Source organism: Terrapene carolina, unplaced genomic scaffold, assembly GCF_002925995.2.
Source record: "Terrapene carolina triunguis isolate 2854851 unplaced genomic scaffold, T_m_triunguis-2.0 Scaffold210, whole genome shotgun sequence".
Taxonomy (NCBI): Eukaryota; Metazoa; Chordata; order Testudines; family Emydidae; genus Terrapene; species Terrapene triunguis.
Window position 1 is genome coordinate 15,125,941 of NW_020664561.1, and position 18,721 is coordinate 15,144,661.

The window sequence follows — 18,721 nt, forward strand, 5'->3', positions numbered from 1 at the left end:
GTGTGGGCGGGGCGGGGGGCGGGGCCGGGGCCCCGTGGAGTGTCCTCTTTTGGGACACTCCACATATGGTAACCCTACCGTAGGGGAGTTCCTCTGCTGGGTACTTCACACAGTCTGAGAAGTAGGACTCCCAGCCTGCATGTTTTAGGAGGTGCACAGGGACAGTGTAGCTTCAGGTCTGCTGACCACAGGAGCTTCCAGGCGGCAGAGCTCCCCTTCTTCTCTTAAGCAGGAGCATAGCAAGGGGCGGGGTATTGCTAATGCTGGGCTGCCCGGGCCGAGGGAAGCAGGAAGCTGCCGGGGAGAGGGGATCTGCCCGCCAGCTGCGGAGCGCTCGGCCGCCGAGCCCTGAGCCGCCGCAGGAGGTAGCCGCGGCGATGTTGGGGCCGCGCTGAGCGTGGGGCGCGATGGCCGAGGAGCCGGCCCCTTCGCTCCTCCGGCCGTGCCCGCCGCCCCCCCCAATGGCTCCTTCAGAGTCCGGCCGTGCTGCCCTCCCCCCCCTTGCCTGCAGGAGCCCAGCACCGGCCCGGCAGGCGCCGCTTTTGAAAAAAAATGCTGGGCTGCCCAGGCCGAGGGAAGCAGGAAGCTGCCGGGGAGAGGGGATCTCGCGAGCTGCTGCCCGCCCCACTGCTATGCTCCCCCCAGCCCCTGGGAGAAGCGAGCAGCGCCCACCCGCCACCCCTTCCCCGCGCCCGGGCCCCCCCCCCCGGACCGAGCCCCTCCGAATAATAAACAGTGGGTGGGCCTCTGAGATTCTTTAAACCTGTAGTACTGCTCACTTTGCATGAACATTAAGGATCCCAAGGCACTTTTCTTAAGAAAGGGGATTTGGCCCAGTGTCATTTGCCAAAATATTTTTCCCTTCTATATTGTTTTGCTGTATACTGGCTGGTTGCCTCCTTCCACTTCTGAAGTGGCTGCATTTCAGTAGAGCAGTATTTATATAGTTTGAAGGTGTATTAGGATCCTTAATGAATGAAAGAAGCAAGATATATATGAGACAGTTATGTAATGTTTATTTTGTAACATGCAAGCGTTGTTTGGGTTTATGTTTGGGATCCACACTAAGGGCCACACTTTTGATGACTCCCTAACCGTTAAGTGGTTAAACAGTAGTCCTCCCCCCCAAAAAAAATCTTCAATGGATAGGGTACATTTCTTATCCATTGTTCAGCATTTAAAACTTAAATACTGTGAATCACATTCTGGTTTCATTTGCTCATTTAGTGCCTCTGCATGAAGTATAATCTTCCAAACACTGGACAAGGCTGAAAAGTTCCACGGGCTGTGGGATCCTTTTGTTTCTCATGTCTTTTTGTATGCAAAGCATTCATACAACGCTATTCAGTGAATAGATCTTTGTCCAGGACCTGATGAGGGCAGAGTAGTGGAAGTCTGCAGCAATGCTATTCTGTATGTTAGAGGCATTGTAAACTCCTCCGCACCCATATTTAATGTTCTGTTGTATGTCCAAAGCCCTTTCATAGTGAGACAGGCTGTGATTTGGCTTTTGGAAACCAGTGTAGTGTTATGTGGTATTCTGTTTTGTTATGGATAATTGCCTGCTTGTATTGCTATTTGATTGTTAAGTTCAACATTTGTTTCACTAATGGGATTTAGATGTGTGTGCCTGACATTCTGTCAGCGTTTAGCTAACATTTCATGTAAGGAGGATTTCTAGTACTGGAATAATGACACTGTTCCACAGCTTATTCAATTTTGTTGAAAGAATTAATGGTGAATTATAAAAACCAATATCCACAGATAACTTCAGTTCTGAATGGCAGCAAATAATTATCTTTGCCACTGCTTGCAGGGAAAGTTTCTGCCTTCGCAAATCATTTGCATATTAAAGGTTTGCCCCCATCCCCATTTTACTTTTAAAATATACTTGTTAGTGAATTTACGTCTGGCGTAGGGTGCCCAGTGGCACTGAAGAGTGAAATCCTCTCTTTATCCACAGAACTTGGGCAGCAAACAGGGCAAGCTCCCTGTACGCTGCCCCATCAGTGTGCCTGAACCCTGTTCTGGAGAGCTCACCCCTAGGGGTTGGGAAGAGCAAAGTTCATTCTCCAAGCTCTTTCCGGTTTTCTCACAGACTTGCTGAGAGAGCTTGAATAAGTCACTTACTCTCTCTGTGCCTTAGTTTCTCCATCGGTAAAGCAAGGATGATGACAACACTACACCTGCCTTGCAGGACTGTTGAGACTTAACTCATTACTATTCAGGGCCACCCAGAGGATTCAGGGGGCCTGGGGCAAAGCAATTTTGGGGGCCCCTTCCATAAAAAAAAGTTGCAATACTATAGAATACTATATTCTCGTGGGGGCCCCTGCGGGGCCTGGGGCAAATTGCCCCACTTGCGGGCCCCCCCCCCTCTGGGCAGCCCTGTTACTATTTGTAACGTGCTTTGATGTTCTCAGATGAAATGCGCTATAGAAGAGCAAATCATTTTTACTAGTATGGACAATAATGCTCAAACATACTTTTCACCGTATAGCAGATAGCAGCCGGCTGGTTTTGGGAGGACTTCTCAGGCTTAAATACCAACAGTTGACCTTCACAACATCATCATGGCCTTGATGTAAAATCTTCAGATTGATGATGCTGTGAAGGAGCATAAAGAGGCGAGCAAACTCTGCTCCTTCATCGTTCTCCTGTAAGATGGTTTGGATGAATAAGTCTCTATTTTTCATTGGCTGCATCTTAGAGAAACAAGCTTTTTCAAAATGATTAATGATTTTGGGTGCCTCAGTTTTTGGGTGCCCAGCTTGAGACATCTTCAAGTGGCATGGTTTTCACAAAGTGTTGAGTACCCGCCCTTTGAAAATCAGGCCCTTTTAAAGCATCTCAAGTTGGGCACTTAGATATTAAGGCACTCAGAATTGTTAGTAACTTCTGAAAATCTTGGCCAAGACTCTCAAACTTACAGCTTTAGCCGGATCTCTCTTAAGAGCCTGGATTTTTACAGTAATTGTCTCTGCCTGGAACCACACCAATTCATGCTCTCATCTCTTACAAGCCCAGGGTCAGACTGTGCCAATGGAGTAAAAGGAGAACATAGAGGGGATCAAGGCCAGGTCTTGACTCTTCCCTGTCCCTTTTGTGACGATATGCAACTCTGAGGATCAACAGAAAGCAGCCTCAATTCTCTTGCAAGCTCAGAGGCTGGGACAGGCCTTTGCATGGAGCACACAAGGGACCAGGGTAATCTCATTGCAAAATTCCCCTGCACAAGGGCCAGTCACAGCCTATCCCTTAGCAGGAGGGGAGGGTGGATCAGTACTTCGATAAGAAATCTTCATGTATAGGTGCTGTAGAAAGATGTGTTAGTGATTCAGTATGTGGCCCTCTTTTCCTGAAGTTGTATTAAACCCATACCACTTGTGAGGTTGGAGGTAAAGGGATCTAGAGGCAGGTCTCCTTTCTTCCAAATCCTTCCATGTTACCCAGTGGCACATTTTCCCAGCCCAGTTACCTCTGTAATCTGTCAAATCTCTCCTTTGCTTTCTAACCTCACTATGTAAAACCCCTTTTTTACTTCAGTTGTTGCCCTCAACAGTATTACAAAGCAGTCCTTGGGTCCTGTACTAATCAAGGTCGGTTATCTCTCTGTCCTAGAGGATATCTTCCTTCTGCACTTCTGCAGTGTTGCAGACTACCCAGGGCAGCTAGTACTAAAAGGGAAATTTTAGTAAACCAAAGTAAGAACCTCAATCTTCATGACATCTGATTACACATGATAATCATGTTACACTGATGAGTTGTGAAATTGAGTCTGGAGGTGCTACTGTTGTGAGTGTGAAGAACCAGCCCCCATACTTAGTCGGGTGTAAAATGCAATATAGTCCTGGAACACCCGGGAAGTGCATAAAGCCATGTTACAGCACTAACATCCAGTACCAGAAAAGTGCCAAAAGTAATAAACCTTTCCCCCATTAATTAAAAATACTTGCCCTTCTTTTATCCAAGCATCTTTACAAACATTATGGGCTTGCTCCTGTTCCAGCTGAATCAGACACAAAATTCTCATTGGCTTTAATGGTGCAGAATTGGTTGCTTCACTGGACCCCTCTGATGTAGATAAATTACTTACCTTTCAGTCTGGGTATAAGCCAGGGATATGACTAACACTGGTGTTGCTTGAGTAGCGGGGTTCACTAGCCTGACCATGGGTCTGATTTTTGAGAAGTGTGGAGAGTGCACACAACTCGAGGTGAACACCTCTGAAAATCAGGTTTAAGGTATAGAAAGTGGGAACCTAAAATTAGAGGCTGCTTCTGAAAATGCTGGCCTAACAGATGTGTCCAGGATCCTATCACGAGTCAATGGTAGACCTGGGAATAGAACCTAGGCATCCTTACTCACACTTCCCTACTTGAATCACTAGAGATCACATTCCCAACCATATTCCCATCTCCCCCATGGTAGAGACATGTTGCCACAGCCATTTGGGAGACTACAAATGAATCAGTCAAGTTCAAGGAGATAAAAATGACAGTTCACATCAATGTACATGTACATGTCAGTGTTTTGATATTTCCTTTCTAAAAACAAAGGAGATTCCTAGATAAAATGCCTCAAGATAGACTTAAGCTTGTAACAACATATCACATTAATTTAAAGCATTGTTGATAGAATGTTGTAGTAATTACTAAACAAAAAATGAAAACCAAGGTATTTGGAATTAAGGTTCTGTAAACAACTCCCATATATCCAAACACTGTATTTCATCTACATTGCTGAAATGACCTCCATCATTGTAGAAGACACCAAAATCTCACCTCTTATCTATACAAATGCAGAAGAAGCATCTTCCTCATCACCATTCCACTGTGAGCCATGGACCTTAATCTACTTGATATCTACTTTGTGTACACAAATTAGAAAGCTCACTGTGTCTACTTCATTCATACTTCCTATATAGCTTGAGACTGCACACTTAGAAACAAATCCAGTATACAACTTTGCTCCATTCACTCTGTGTGAATGGCCACAGATTCCTGAGTAACACAAGTAACCAAACATGCATGGGTGTGTGTATAATGTCTTATATTTTCATTTGTAGCCCAAAATAAGAAAGCTTTTAAAATTATTGCAATAATAATAATATACCAATATTCCATTAGGTGGAAACTGAGTCCTTATAACCTTTGAGTCCTTATTATTTAGGCTTGATTTTTAGCAACAGCCTGAAATATCCATCTTGTTGTATAGGTATGGAAACCTGGAGACCTCAAACTGTGAAGAAGATGGGAGCCAGAATTCCTCAGAGTCTAAAACAGTGCTCAGGAAGTAAGTGTGGCTTTATGCTGTACAGCAAAACCTCAGTCAGGATTGGATATTGAGAAAGGATGTGGTCAACATAATCCTCTTTTCCTTTGAAAATACGCAGCAATCCATACTCGTTTTGATAACACAAAGCAGTAACTCTGTCATAACTCTAACAGATAGTACAAACCTCAAATCTCTGAGGGAGGCCAGGGGAACTTTCCCAGAACAGATCAGACATGTTTCATGTGGGGGCCAACACATTATAGTGAGAAACTAAGCATGTTTGTTTCCCTTGCTTTTCTTATCCACAAAAATATATGATTATTCTTTATTATTGATTTTGTATTGTATTGCGATAGTGCCTTGAGACCCCCAAGTGGCGACGAGGGCCTGCTTGTGCCAAGCTCTGTACATGATTCTAAAGTCATTTTTAAGTTTTGATGGCATGGTATGTTGTGTGCAAAATGGTGAAGCTATTTAAAAATATTAAATGTAAAAGAATAGTTGTCTTTCTCTCTTTTTAATTTCATGTGAAATATTATTTATCTTTAAGAGTCAAGAGTAGAATGAATCTTAGGTCACAGTATTTGTACTTTGACACCTGAATGATCTACAATTTGCATCTGCAATGGCAGCATAAAATAGCTGGATGATTGTATTTGATTACCCTGAGTAAAGACCTTTGACTCAGCTCTGTACAGCGTGTCAGTGCTGTCAACTTCCCCATAATACTGTCACAAATTCCATCGATGGGAGCATTATTAAACGTTTCTTAATTTCATTTTGCTGGTTTGTCTGTTGCATAAGTGAAGAAAGGAGTCCACAGCTTTCAAGTTCTTCAGTTTGTTTTGAAAAAATAAGTCCAACACTCCTTTCCCATCACATGCCATATACAGCATAACCAGTGTTTCAAGCTCTTACTCTAGTATGTTTTCCTGCTAGAAATAACATTTTAACTGATGTTGGGGTTTTTGGGAGGGGAGAGGAGGTGGGGTTTGCATTCCCTATTCCAGCATTGTCTATTCCTAAGACACAGGTAGGTGGGTTTTATAGAGTATGGCATAGTTTTTCAAAACAGCATTATATTCTAAAACATTGCCAGCTCATCTGACACGCCAACCCCAGCACAGCCCAGCTCCTTACTCTACTGGGTCTCTGTGCTGGTTGTGATGTCACAGCATAGCATGCTGTGGGGCATCTTATTGAATCTGAGCTGGCAAATCTGGACTTGAGATGGTATAAACCCTACTCAAACTGTAAGTTTGACAGTGGGCTCCATACCCTGCTGCCCTTTGCTGTGTGGGTTTAACAGGGACGGAATGTGGGTTAGTGGTTAGGGACCATGCTTTGGAAATCAAGACTTCCTGCTTCTAATGCCCACTCTTAAACTGAGGGGTTGTCTACATGTGAAACGCTACAGAACTGTAACTGTGTCTCTGTAGTGCCTCAGCGTAGACACTACCTACGCTAATGGGAGGGGTTCTCTCATCGACATAGGAAATCCACCTCCCCAAGAGGTGGGAGCTAGGCGGATGGAAGAATTTTTCTGTCAACCTAGTACCATCTACATGGGGACTTAGGTGGGCTTAACTATATTGCTCAGGAGTGTGTATTTTTACACCCTGGAGCAACATAGCTGGGTCAATCTAATTCTCTAGTGTAGACCACCCCTGATTTGCTTGGTGACCTTAGGCAAATTGCTTAACCTCTCTGGGCCTTACAGTTTCTTCTTCTTTCACATCTGAAAAATACCAGTAATGAACTTACAGGACTGTAGTGGCGCTTAATTAATGTTTGTAAAATACTATGAGATCCTCAATAGAAGGCTTTACTCAGAGACGAAGTATTATCCTGTGGTAATTTTTGTTATACACTTGTTGATCACCTTTAAATAAATGAGGTCAGAAATTAAGAGCTAACCATTGATAGGTTTGAGAGTTTGGAAGAAGAAATGTACTGGCTGTCAAGGCATTTGTACTGGGTTCAACACGGCAGCTTGAGTCTCTGATTCCTCTCTGCTTGAGGGAAAATAGAGCTAGCTGTATTGTCTCCCCATTTTGTCATAAAGCACTCATTCAAGCACATGTGGCAGTTTTTAAATATGTCAGAAATACAGAGAAGGCAGTAAAATGTGGTGGGTAGAGAAAATGGCTGAAGGCCAAAGGGTCCTGGGCTCCAATCCAAGCTGAGCCATTGAATCCCTTATGACTTTGGGCAAGCCACTTGACCTCTCTGTGTTTGGGTCAACCCAGCCATAAAACTTGAGCTAAGGCAAGCTCTTGTTGCAAAACAGATGATGGATTTGAGTGAGTTTCATGGGAAAATAAACAGCTGAGGACCAAATATATATGTGAAGTATAGGGAGTATGTAGTGGTGTGGTGTAGCATAGGGGTTTGTCAGCATGAGTTTGAGATGGGGGTGTTACGAGTGGTGAATTTTAAAATGTACCATTGAAAACATTGGTACTGTAGGAAAAACAGATATTGAAAATGTGCTTGAAAAATATACCAACATAGAAGGAAAAAATATATTATAAGGAAAAAATTGAAAGCAGAAGAGGGAAAGAGGCGAGAACAAAAATGGAGAAGATACTTTCACCAATGTAAATTCAGACAAACTTCAATGTCTTTGGGGAGTCACTCTGGATTTATACCCATGTAGGAGTAAAATTTGACCCTGGATGTAAATTTGAGAGAAAATGGGTGAAAATAGTGAGGTATTTCACTGATATTGTCATTCAACGTATGTGCAAAATGACAGTCAATTGCATGTCAAGTGTGTGGAAGTGAAAGAGCAACAGAAGTAGCAATGTGTTATGGGTCTTTTTAAGCAGCACTGCCTTGCACACTTTAACACCTTCCTGCTATTTGCTTTTCCTGCTACACTGTAGCTTCTTCCCTCTCGATACATAATTAATGCACTTTTGCACAACCCCTGAATGCTAAATTGGTGCAAGTTGCATTGCTTTATCACTTAAATACTTCTTCCAATGAATCTACATCCAGCACGTAATTTACACTAACATTTCCAGCACTACTGAATTTGATCCCGAGACCTCCATGGGAGTGGTAACTTCTTACCGCATGTCTGAATTTTATCCACATTCTTTTTTCTTATTAATTTACAAAAAGTTTCATACTAAAAATTTATAACAAAACGCATCAGATTAATAAATCTATAAAATGTATACATGCTTTATAACTACAGATTCACACTCATTCCTCACCATTTCCCACTGCATCCCCCTTGGCTGCTCTGGCTACTAGCCTCTAACATTAATGATAGATTCTAGGAAGTGGATAGCTTTCTGGTCATCTTGTATAACACGTGGTACTGGTAACTCAGACTTTCTCTTGGCTTGCGATTCTAATTCAGATATGATTTCATAACTCATTTCTCATAGAAGAGAAAACCGATACATCTTATGCTCACATTTTTATAAGGACGAAAGAAATAATAATAAGAATTGGTAGTGTTGGTGGCTAGAAATAACCTGTCTCAGCATTTCTCTGTGGACAGTCTCTCACAGGGAATCATATAGTCAACAATTTTTTTCTTTCTCATATACTTTACCAGCCTTCTATTGTGACAGTTCAGAGTTACGTCTGGGATTTTAGTACCTCATCATAAAATTTAAAACCACACTTCCACTGGTTTTGTACAAATATGCTACATAAGAGTTATGATTTTAAAAACAACTTTAGGATCAGACTTTAAAAAATAATGGCCTGTCTGCTCTCCAGGGCTATTAAAGATCTCATGGTTCTTTTAAAAAAAAAAAAAAATAGAGATTTGCTCTGGCATTTTGGGTCATAACAACCCTGTCCCACACTGTTGTCTATTGTGCTGGACAAATAAGGAGTATGTCGGTTCAGGATAAAAGAATACATGAAGCAAGGCAAAATAAAAATCCATATCAAGAGTAGAACTAAGAGAAGAACTAAGAAAGCTTAATAAAGGTATGACAATATGATAGTATTGAATGCCTAGAAGTTTACACGATAGACCAGTTAGCTTTTTGACAACTAGGCCGTATAGTTCAGATGTGTGCCTGGGTTGTCTCGTTACCTTGTAACCAATATATAGGAAAATGCTACATTATTTTTTGCTGTATTAATATTCCCAGTGCACCTCTGGTACAAAGACCCCACAGGCTGCATTGGCATTAGCCATGGGACACTAGAAAGATATAGTTATATCCATGAGCTTTCATGCCCATTTTAAGAATTCTGTGGAGTGGATCAGCCAACCCAAGCTATTTAGGGGCCCCAGGTTTATTGAAGTTGTTTAGTGTATTGTGCATAAGAAAGACAAGCTTTCAAGAGATATCCCTCAATCACAGAATAGGTACCAGAGCAGTGGTGAACAGGTCCTGAATCAACTTCTTGGCATTGATAGAGGTTGTACTCTCTACACATCTCTGAAAAAAACTCATTCTCCATATTAAGTTTAAATTCAGGGCTAGTTTAGTGCTGACAGACTGCTGTACTAATACCCACAACTTAGACATATGGGCACAGTCCCAAATGTATTAAAGAGGCAACACATTAAAGAAATGGAATATTTCCCATACTTAAGATAGCAAGCATTTAGAGTTGGCCAGAGCTCATTCAGGATAGATGGAGACTGGTAAAGCCTTTGCAGTACAAAGTGTTGCATCTGCTTGTCTGGGTTGCAGATCGGTGCTTTAAATGGATACCGGAGAACATTTTACCAGTTGTCAGGGTCAAATGTAGTGCTGAGATCATGTGCCTGTGGTTCACTGCTGGGGTTGTGACACTGGGAGTGCTTGGTAAGTGGCACATTATGCACTCCAGCTAAAGGTGCTTAGAATCTAGCCATCAACTTAAAAGGCTCATAGTAACAGTTCGTAGAAGTGATGAATCAGTCTTCAGATTAGACTGCAGATTAGAAGTGTTTAATCTAAATTTAGAGGTTCATTTGCGATGTTTGCCGTAAAGGGGGACAAATTTAATGTTAATAAGTTGCGACAAATCCACTGATTTGATCATATTTATTCAGTGTCCTGATACTTGCGTATGTCCACAGAGAAATGCTGAGTCAGGTTAGGCATTTCATTAAATAATCTGATTTGGAGAAATATCAGAGAATGTTGTCTGTAAACAATATGATCTTATATTCTTACCTGTACATAGAAATGCCTCATATATTTAGCCAGTGAAATTACTATTCAAAGGATATCAATAGACAGAGCCAACAAAATCTAATAACAGTAATAATGGAAATGTTTCACATATGTTACACAGTAAAGAAAGTGAATCACATTTGAATCCATTAATTTACACGGATGCTCTTGAGCCGAAATAGAAAAGCTAAGAGCTTCAGTAAACCCTGTCCAAAGTTATATTTCTCAAAGATACTGAAAAGAAAGCTTCCGAGTCAGAAAATCAGCCTCCTGATTGTGGTATCAGATATTTAGTAGGCATTTTTAGTTAGCTTTATTTATTTTAATTATTTGATTTTATTTTGCAGCATAGTGAAACCACATTAAGGGTGCTATGAAAAAGGAGATTGCTTGTCTCAATCAAACTGAGGCTCGGGAAATATACAAGCTCTCTTTTGTAGTGCAAAGAATCAGTGACCTTCCCACTCACTGGAAGCCCACCAACAGTTCTCTTCTCCCATATCCCCAAGCATTACTGCTGCACCAGCATGACAGAGGATTGAGGGTTGAGTCCCAAATGAACTGGAGCCACATCCAGGAAGATGGAAACAGAGAAGACTGTATCTTTCCTTCTAAAATTGATTTCAATTTACCAGTTCATGACATCCCCTATGTATCCATTAAGCGACAAGGAGCAAAAATGAATCAAAACATTTCTAAATGCTTGGTGCCTTTGTTCACTCAGCTAATGTCAAATCCAACTGAATCTGCTTTAGCTAGAACTATAAAAGGAACTTGGAATCTGATGCAGGAAATGAATCAGGCATCAAGTTCATGTCTAACCCCTCCTTCTCCTGCTGCACAGGAGGCTTCCACAAAGCCTCTCGGTAATAATGACCATGTGACATTCTTAGAGGCTCAGCTCTAATAAAGTACTACAGTGTTCCATGTTAATTATCCAAAACACTAGAACCTTCAATACCAATGCTGCAATGTTTTGGGCTATTGTTATAGAATGCTTGGGGTGGGGGAAGGTTATTTTTAATAAACTATTGATCCAGACCCTTTTGTGTCTTTAGATCTTTGTGACAGAGAATTTGCCTTTTGTTACCTGTAAAGCTTATTATTTCAGCTGCTTATAAAAGGGTTTGGTGTACTTAAAGAACCAGATACTATGGGAGGGAAATCTGTGAACCTTTGGCTGACATTTGTACAAGGCTTTCCCTGGCTTCAGGAGATGTTCCTGAGGATTTGAAAGTAGCAAACAACATGATTCCCATATTACTTTAGACAAGGTAAAACTGAGACAATATGGTTGGGTTAACTTCATTTGTGAAGGAAATCTTGGAAATCATGTGAAACAGGAATGGTGGGACTGGCCCTTGCAAAGCACAGTTCGGCTGTTGGTATGTAGCGTGGATTTAGGAAAGGGGAGGTCAGAGGAACAAAAGCTTCCTGTCTGTCTGGCTGATTCAGTAAGAAACTAGTCAGCCATCTTATATAACCCCTTTTGCAAATATACTTGGTGCTGCACAGAGCTGAAAGCATAGCTTATGTTCATAAAAATTTCTCATCCTGGGGATAATAGTGGTGGACTTGGCAGAATTTTTAACCCCAACCAAGCCACTAAGATCCCCAAACTCATTCTTTAGTACCAGCTGGGGTAAGAAAAATGCTGTGTGTCTACCTTTGCAGAGAGAGGTCCTCAAAATTCCCATCTGGACCTCTGCATCAGGACTTGCTCCGTCAAGGCCCCACATCATAGCTATCCTTCCGGTCAAGGAATATTGGGCAGAGCTCATCTTGTAGCTTATCAATGCCACTCCAGAATCAACTGATGGAGTTGCTGTTAAGAGATATGAGGGACTCTCTCCCTCTGGTTTTCCATGTGTTTCCTGTCCTACTAGCTCTGCTCGCTGGGTGTAATAGAATCTTTGGGGCCACTGCAATAACTTCATAGTTTGTCAGCCTTGGGATATTGCATTGCATTGGGGGGGCATAATGTGAGGTGATGAGTGGTGTCCTGTGGACCCATTTTGAAAGGTGACAAAACTACAGCTCTCTTCCCACCCAACAATGGGCTGAGTAAGGGATTTAAAATTTTAGGGACAGGGTTCATACCAGTGGAGCAAGGAGAACCTCTAGACTAGTGAATAACAGCTTGAAAGCATTACTGAACAGAGCCCACATTGTGTGGCTCTCAAGACAGGAATTTAAAATCCAACTGTCAGTGGCAGCCCACAAGATATGCAGTACAGTATACCAGGGGTTCTCAACCTTTTTCTTTCTGAGCCCCCCTGACATAGCATAAAAACTCCATGGCCCACCTGTGCCACAATAAATGGTTTTCTGCATATAAAAGCCAGGGACAGCATTAGGGGGTAGCAAGCAGGACAATTGGCAGGGGCCCCACACCGCAGGGCCCCTGCGAAGCTAAGTTGCTCAGGCTACTGCTTCAGCCCCAGGTGGTGGGGCTCAGGGCCCTGGGCTTCATTCCCAGGCAGTGGGGCTTCAGCTTTCTGCCCTGGGCCCCAGCACTGGTCGTGCTTGGCGGACCCCCTCAAACCTGCCTGCGGCCCCCCAGGGAGCCCCAGACCCCTGGTTGAGAACCACTGCAGTATACAATGTGGGGACAGACAAAGATTTATGGCTTGCAATCCCCCCATGAAGAATAGATTCTATGATGTTGCTTTCCTGTCTGAGATCTTGGAAGTCTCACATTCCTATCTGTTTCTTGGCCTATCAAGTACAGGGAGTTTCTTCCCAGGGACATCAAACATAAAGCTGCTACAAGATTTGGGCACTTGTCCAGCCTTTCTTCAGAATGCTTCCCTCCCTAATGTACTGATTGTTTAATCAGCCGATAGGAGGTCAGTGGGATACAGCCCCTGTCTGCACAATGTACTTTTTTTTTTCTTTTCCCCTCTTGACTGAAATTATTTTGCTGGCAAAATCAGTGTCTGTAACTGCTGTGAACTCTTCAACTCCACTCTGAGAGATTGGGCTTGTGTTAAACTCTGTTTATTTTTCAGTGTATGAAAGTGCCCATCATCAATGGCACTAAATATAAAAAATGTGTTGAACAGTATTAGCACTAAAAAAAAAAAAACCTTCTCAGAGCTATAAATGAGCTCTCAGTTGCAACGCATCTCCAAATGGGCAGAAGCCTGATGAAAGGTCAACTTACCCTGGCCCCTGAATTCAACAGACTAGTTGTTTATTGTAAAAGTGGGGTAAGCCACTGGTACTTCCAAAACAGCAAGACATCTCTTTAAAATGCAGTATGGACATAGAAGCAGGAACATCTGTATTTGAAATAAAAGTAACTTTTAAACTAACCTCTGACTGAGGAATGAATGAGCTTGTTTAATGAAAAATATTAATAGTGAAATGGAAGATCCCAGGCTGTTCAGAAGAATAAAGCTGATAACCACAAAGAGTTTAGATCCTGAAGTCCTTACTTGGTCGTTAATCAAAGGGATTGTTGACTGAGTAAAGCTGGCAGGATTTGGCCCCAAGTGAACCATCTGAGTTGTACGGTCTTTGTTTTGAGTTTGTAATGAAGCCCCAAACCAAGAGAGTTTTGCGTGTTTTCATCCTTGGTTGTTAATGTTTTGTGCAGCTCCGTTCTTGTAATTCTAGAGTTACCCCTGCTGGCTGCTCTAATCAAGTAATATTACTGTCAGCTTTCAAAGCACTCTTTCTGACCAGAAAAGCAGATTGCTTGCCATATTATAGAAGGGAATGGAAGAAACAGTAGTAGAAAATACGGAAATGTTTGTAAAATAGCAAGTCAGCATAGTCTTAAAAACATACTGGCTATACAGGGAAAGAACATGGAGTAGGGCTAGAACATAGAACAGAGGGTGATAGACAACCCAAATGCTAAAGCTTTTGAGGTTTTATTTTGCATGCTTAGTTGAAGCCTATCCAAACAATCTGCATTTCTTGTGTCTGCTAAACTGAAAGAGAAACATTGCAAAAACGATTTGGTTTGTATTTTGGGTGAAGGTTGTGCGTGTTTGGAGCAGGGATGTTTCTATTATTATCTGAACCAATGGTACCTTGTTTGATAGAGCTACTGGATTAGATAGGCGAGTTTTGGTGCTGCTAAAAATAATGGATCTGATTTGCCACTGTCTTGCATCTTTGGGGAGTGATTGAGCACCTATTTACAATGGTGTATATAACACCACTGTAGTCAATGGTAAAAATCTGTGTAAATGAGATTACAATAAAACTCGTGCAATAAAGCTTGTATGCAAAAATGGCACCAATTCAGAACTCTGTGTTCACGAACAGCAGTGGTAATATATTACACTTATTCTGTTCCCTCTTTACACAGGTATACAAGACATACCGTATGTAATCAATCAATCTTTTCCAATGTACTTCTTTTCAGTGCAATAGCCTCAATCTTGAGAGCCTGGCTTGACCAATGCTCTGAAGACTTCCGAGAGCCACCCAATTACCCTTGTTTGCAGAAATTGGTGGATTACCTTAAACGGATCATGCCAGGCTCTGACCCGGAGAGAAGGGCACAAAACCTCTTGGAGCAGCTTCAGAAGCAAGAAGTGAAAAATGAGAGTAAGTTACATTTTTGCACGGCTATTACTGCCTAATCTCCCAGACTATCCTGAAGAACCTGAATTTTCAGGGTAAATTTTACGGGGTGTATGATTTTGATCTCATTTACAGTGATGTAGCTCAAGAGTGACTCCACTGAAGTCAGTGGGGTTACAATGGATGTAGAATCAGGCTTTCTGGACTTTTGCTTATTGAATCCCACAGAGATTGTAGCTACCATAGGGATGAAATACAAACATGAAGTGTGGAATAATATGTCTAGTAATTCTGATAGAAATTTGGGGAACTCCAGCGTTTCTAAGAACTCTGCCAGTGCACAGAAGTTGCTGCAACAGCGATATAGTTAATTGCAATTGCATTCTCTGTCTTCAGAGTAAAACCACAGCTGCTCTCTAATTAGTTTTTTCATTAAACTAATTAATTAATTAAAAATCCCATCAAATATTACTATGCTATGACCAAATGCAGCTTCAGTCACAAGCCTATTTGTCATGAAAGCTTCTCTTCCAGTTACCACCATGTCAAAGGAAATGCCTGTGGCTGTTTTTTCCTATTTGAGTGACAAGCTGCTGACATCCAAGGACAGAGGAAAATTTTACTTTACCAGGTCAAAGATCCACTGAAACAATAGTGAGCTGTAGTAACACACAAATGCTATGTAGTGTCAAACTTGGCACATAGTCCGTACCCCAGTTAGAAAGTTTCCTGTGACATAATTAGCATAGCTAGAAAGTTACCGGAATTTGTGCAATGTGAGAACCAGATTCAATGTCCATCTTTGACAGATGAATGAAAGGAAATGATACATGGAATAAGAAGGAAGAAGGCAAACAACAAAAAAGTAGCATTTCATCTCACAAACGTTACCTGCCGGATGTTCCAGAAATGAGGAATTATTGCATAATCAGACACAATGCCAAATGAATTTATGCATTTAAATCTGTATAAAAAGGCCTATTGCATAAAATCCAAATGTTTTCCTCATAAGAAAAAAGCAAGTCTACAGTGTTGCTAATATGTGTCTAATGATGTTCTTTCCTGGATTTGGTTCTAGCAGGCCAAACAATGAAAGTCCAAGGGCTCTATTTTTTAGATCCAACTGTTGTCCAAAAGGAGCAAAAGTTCCCAAGCACTCAGCTGCTGCACTAATTTCCTGAAGTAACACTTGAAAAGGTTGCTACTTGAGTCACAGGCACTTCACTTGAATGAGAATAAAATTACTTGAATGCTGCAAGGATAAAGGCAGTTAATAAAAATTAACAAGTTATTTTGAGGGTCTGATGAGAGCTGCTTTATAGCGGTGACTCATTTTATTTCATGTCCGTTCTGTGTCTGCTCACCTTATACAAAACTGAAACAATCATTTGTTTCAAAGTTCAGATTTGAATACACGATAATAATCATTGTTATAATTTAATGCTATCTAATGCTATACATTGACATGAACTTTACAAATATAGACCCAGATCTGACAATCTGATTGATATGGGGCATTGCACAGGTCCACCCTTTGTGGATTAGACTGCCAGATTGTGGCCATAGAGACTACATGTTCTCTGCCCCAAAGAGCTTGCAACTTAAAAATACACAACCAGGCAAGCACAGGACAGCAGTTCAGGAGCAGGAGTGTATGGAGATTACTAGTGATGTCAGGAAGAGAATAGCAGGTTTGAGAGATGGGTGTTAAAGAAGGATTTGAAGGAGGAGAGTGTTCTTCGCAGATGGGGACTGGAAGACTGCTTCAGGTTAGGGACAACGTGACAGAAGGTGTGAAAATGAGAGTGGGAAAAGAAGATAAAGGGGGCTGTAAAGGAAAAGACTTGGGAGGGGCAGGAAGGTGTGTAAAGAAAATGAGAACAGAGTTGAAGACAAGATTGTTTAAGATCTTGTGGGTGTCATGGAGTTGAATTTGATAATCTAGGATGCAAAAAGGCAGTGGGGGGATTCCAGCAAGGGGCAGTGTGCTCAAAAAAATTGGAAAGAGGTGATTTTCATATACCGTTGTTATGAAAATTAGGGCTGTCAATTAATTGCAGTTAACTCACACGATTGACTTAAAAAAATTAATTGCGATTTATCGCAGTTTTAATTGCACTATTAAACAATAGAATATCAATTAAATATTTTTGAATGTTTTTCCACATATTCAAATGTATTGATTTCAATTACAACATAGTATACAAAGTAGACAATGCTCACTTTATTTTTAATACAAATATTTGCACTGTAAAAATGGCAAACAAAAGTAACAGTATTTTTCAGTTCACCTCATCAAGTACTGTAGTGCAATCTCTTTATCATGAAAGATCTACTTATAAATGTAGATTTTTTTTGTTACATAAGTGCACTCAAAAACAAAACAATGTAAAACTGTAGAGCCTACAAATCCACTCAGTCCTACTTCTTGTGCAGCCAATCGCTAAGACAAACAAGTTTGTTTACATTTACGGGCGTTAATGCTGCCCGCTTCTTATTTACAATGTCACCTGAAAGTGAGAACAGGTGTTCGCATGGCACTTTTGTAGCTGTCATTGCAAGGTCTTTACGTGCCAGATATGCTAAACATTCATATGCTTCTTCATGTTTTGGCCACCATTCCGGAGGACATGCATCCATGCTGATGACGCTCATTAAAAAAATAATGCATTAATTAAATTTGTGACTGAACTCCTTGGGGGAGAATTGTATGTCTCCTACTCTGTGTTTTACCTGCATTCTGCCATATATTTCATATTATAGCAGTCTCGGTCATCATGATGACCCAGCACATGTTCGTTTTAAGAACAGTTTCACTGCAGATTTGACAAAACGCAAAGAAGGTACCAATGTGAGATTTCTAAAGATAGCTACAGTACTCGATCCAAGGTTTAAGAATCTGAAGTGCCTTCCAAAATCTGAGAGGGACAAGGTGTACAGCATGTTTTCAGAAGTCTTAAAAGAGCAACATTCTGATGCAGAAACTACAGAACCCGAACCACCAAAAAAGAAAATCAACCTTCTGCTGGTGGCATCTGACTCAGATGATGAAAGTGAACATGCGTCAGTCCGCACTGCTTTGGATCGTTGTTGAGCAGAACCTGTCATCGGTATGGACGCATGTCCTCTGGAATAGTGGTTGAAGCATGAAGGGACATATGAATCTTTAGTGCATCTGGCATGTAAGTCTCTTGTGACGCAGGCTACAACAGTGCCATGTGAACGCTTGTTCTCACTTTCAGGTGATACTGTAAATAAGAAGTGGGCAGCATTATCTCCTACAAATGTAACCAAACTTGTTTGTCTGAGCAATTGGCTGAACAAGAAGTAGGACTGAGTGGACTTGTAGGCTCTAAAGTTTTACATTGTTTTATTTTTGAATGCAATTGTTTTTTGTACATAATTCTACATTTATAAGTTCAATTTTCATGATAAAGAGATTGCACTACTGTACTTGTTAGGTGAATTGAAAAATACTATTTCTTTTGTTTTTATAATGCAAATATTTGTAATAAAAATAAACATAAAGTGAGCACTGTACACTTTGTATTCTGTGTTGTAAGTGAAAGCAATATATTTGAAAATGTAGAAAACATCCAAAACTATTTAAATGGTATTCTATTATTGTTTAACAGTGCGATTAATCACGATACATTTTTTAATTGAATGACAACCCTAATGAAAATCCATTTCCATGTGCTTATTTTTATAAAATATCTGCAGATAAGGCTGCAGAAGACATTTCCACATACCTCCTT

General features: G+C 41.1%; 1 protein-coding gene across 1 annotated transcript in view; it reads left to right on the plus strand.

The window, feature by feature from the left end:
- LOC113407236 (ral guanine nucleotide dissociation stimulator-like 1) overlaps window positions 1-18,721 on the plus strand; it is a 98,915-nt gene that overhangs the window by 42,332 nt on the left and 37,862 nt on the right. Inside the window, exons 4-5 of the mRNA XM_026655511.1 lie at window positions 5,218-5,295; window positions 14,803-14,987. Coding sequence (XP_026511296.1) covers window positions 5,218-5,295; window positions 14,803-14,987 — 263 coding nt within the window. The remainder of the gene's footprint in view (window positions 1-5,217; window positions 5,296-14,802; window positions 14,988-18,721) is intronic.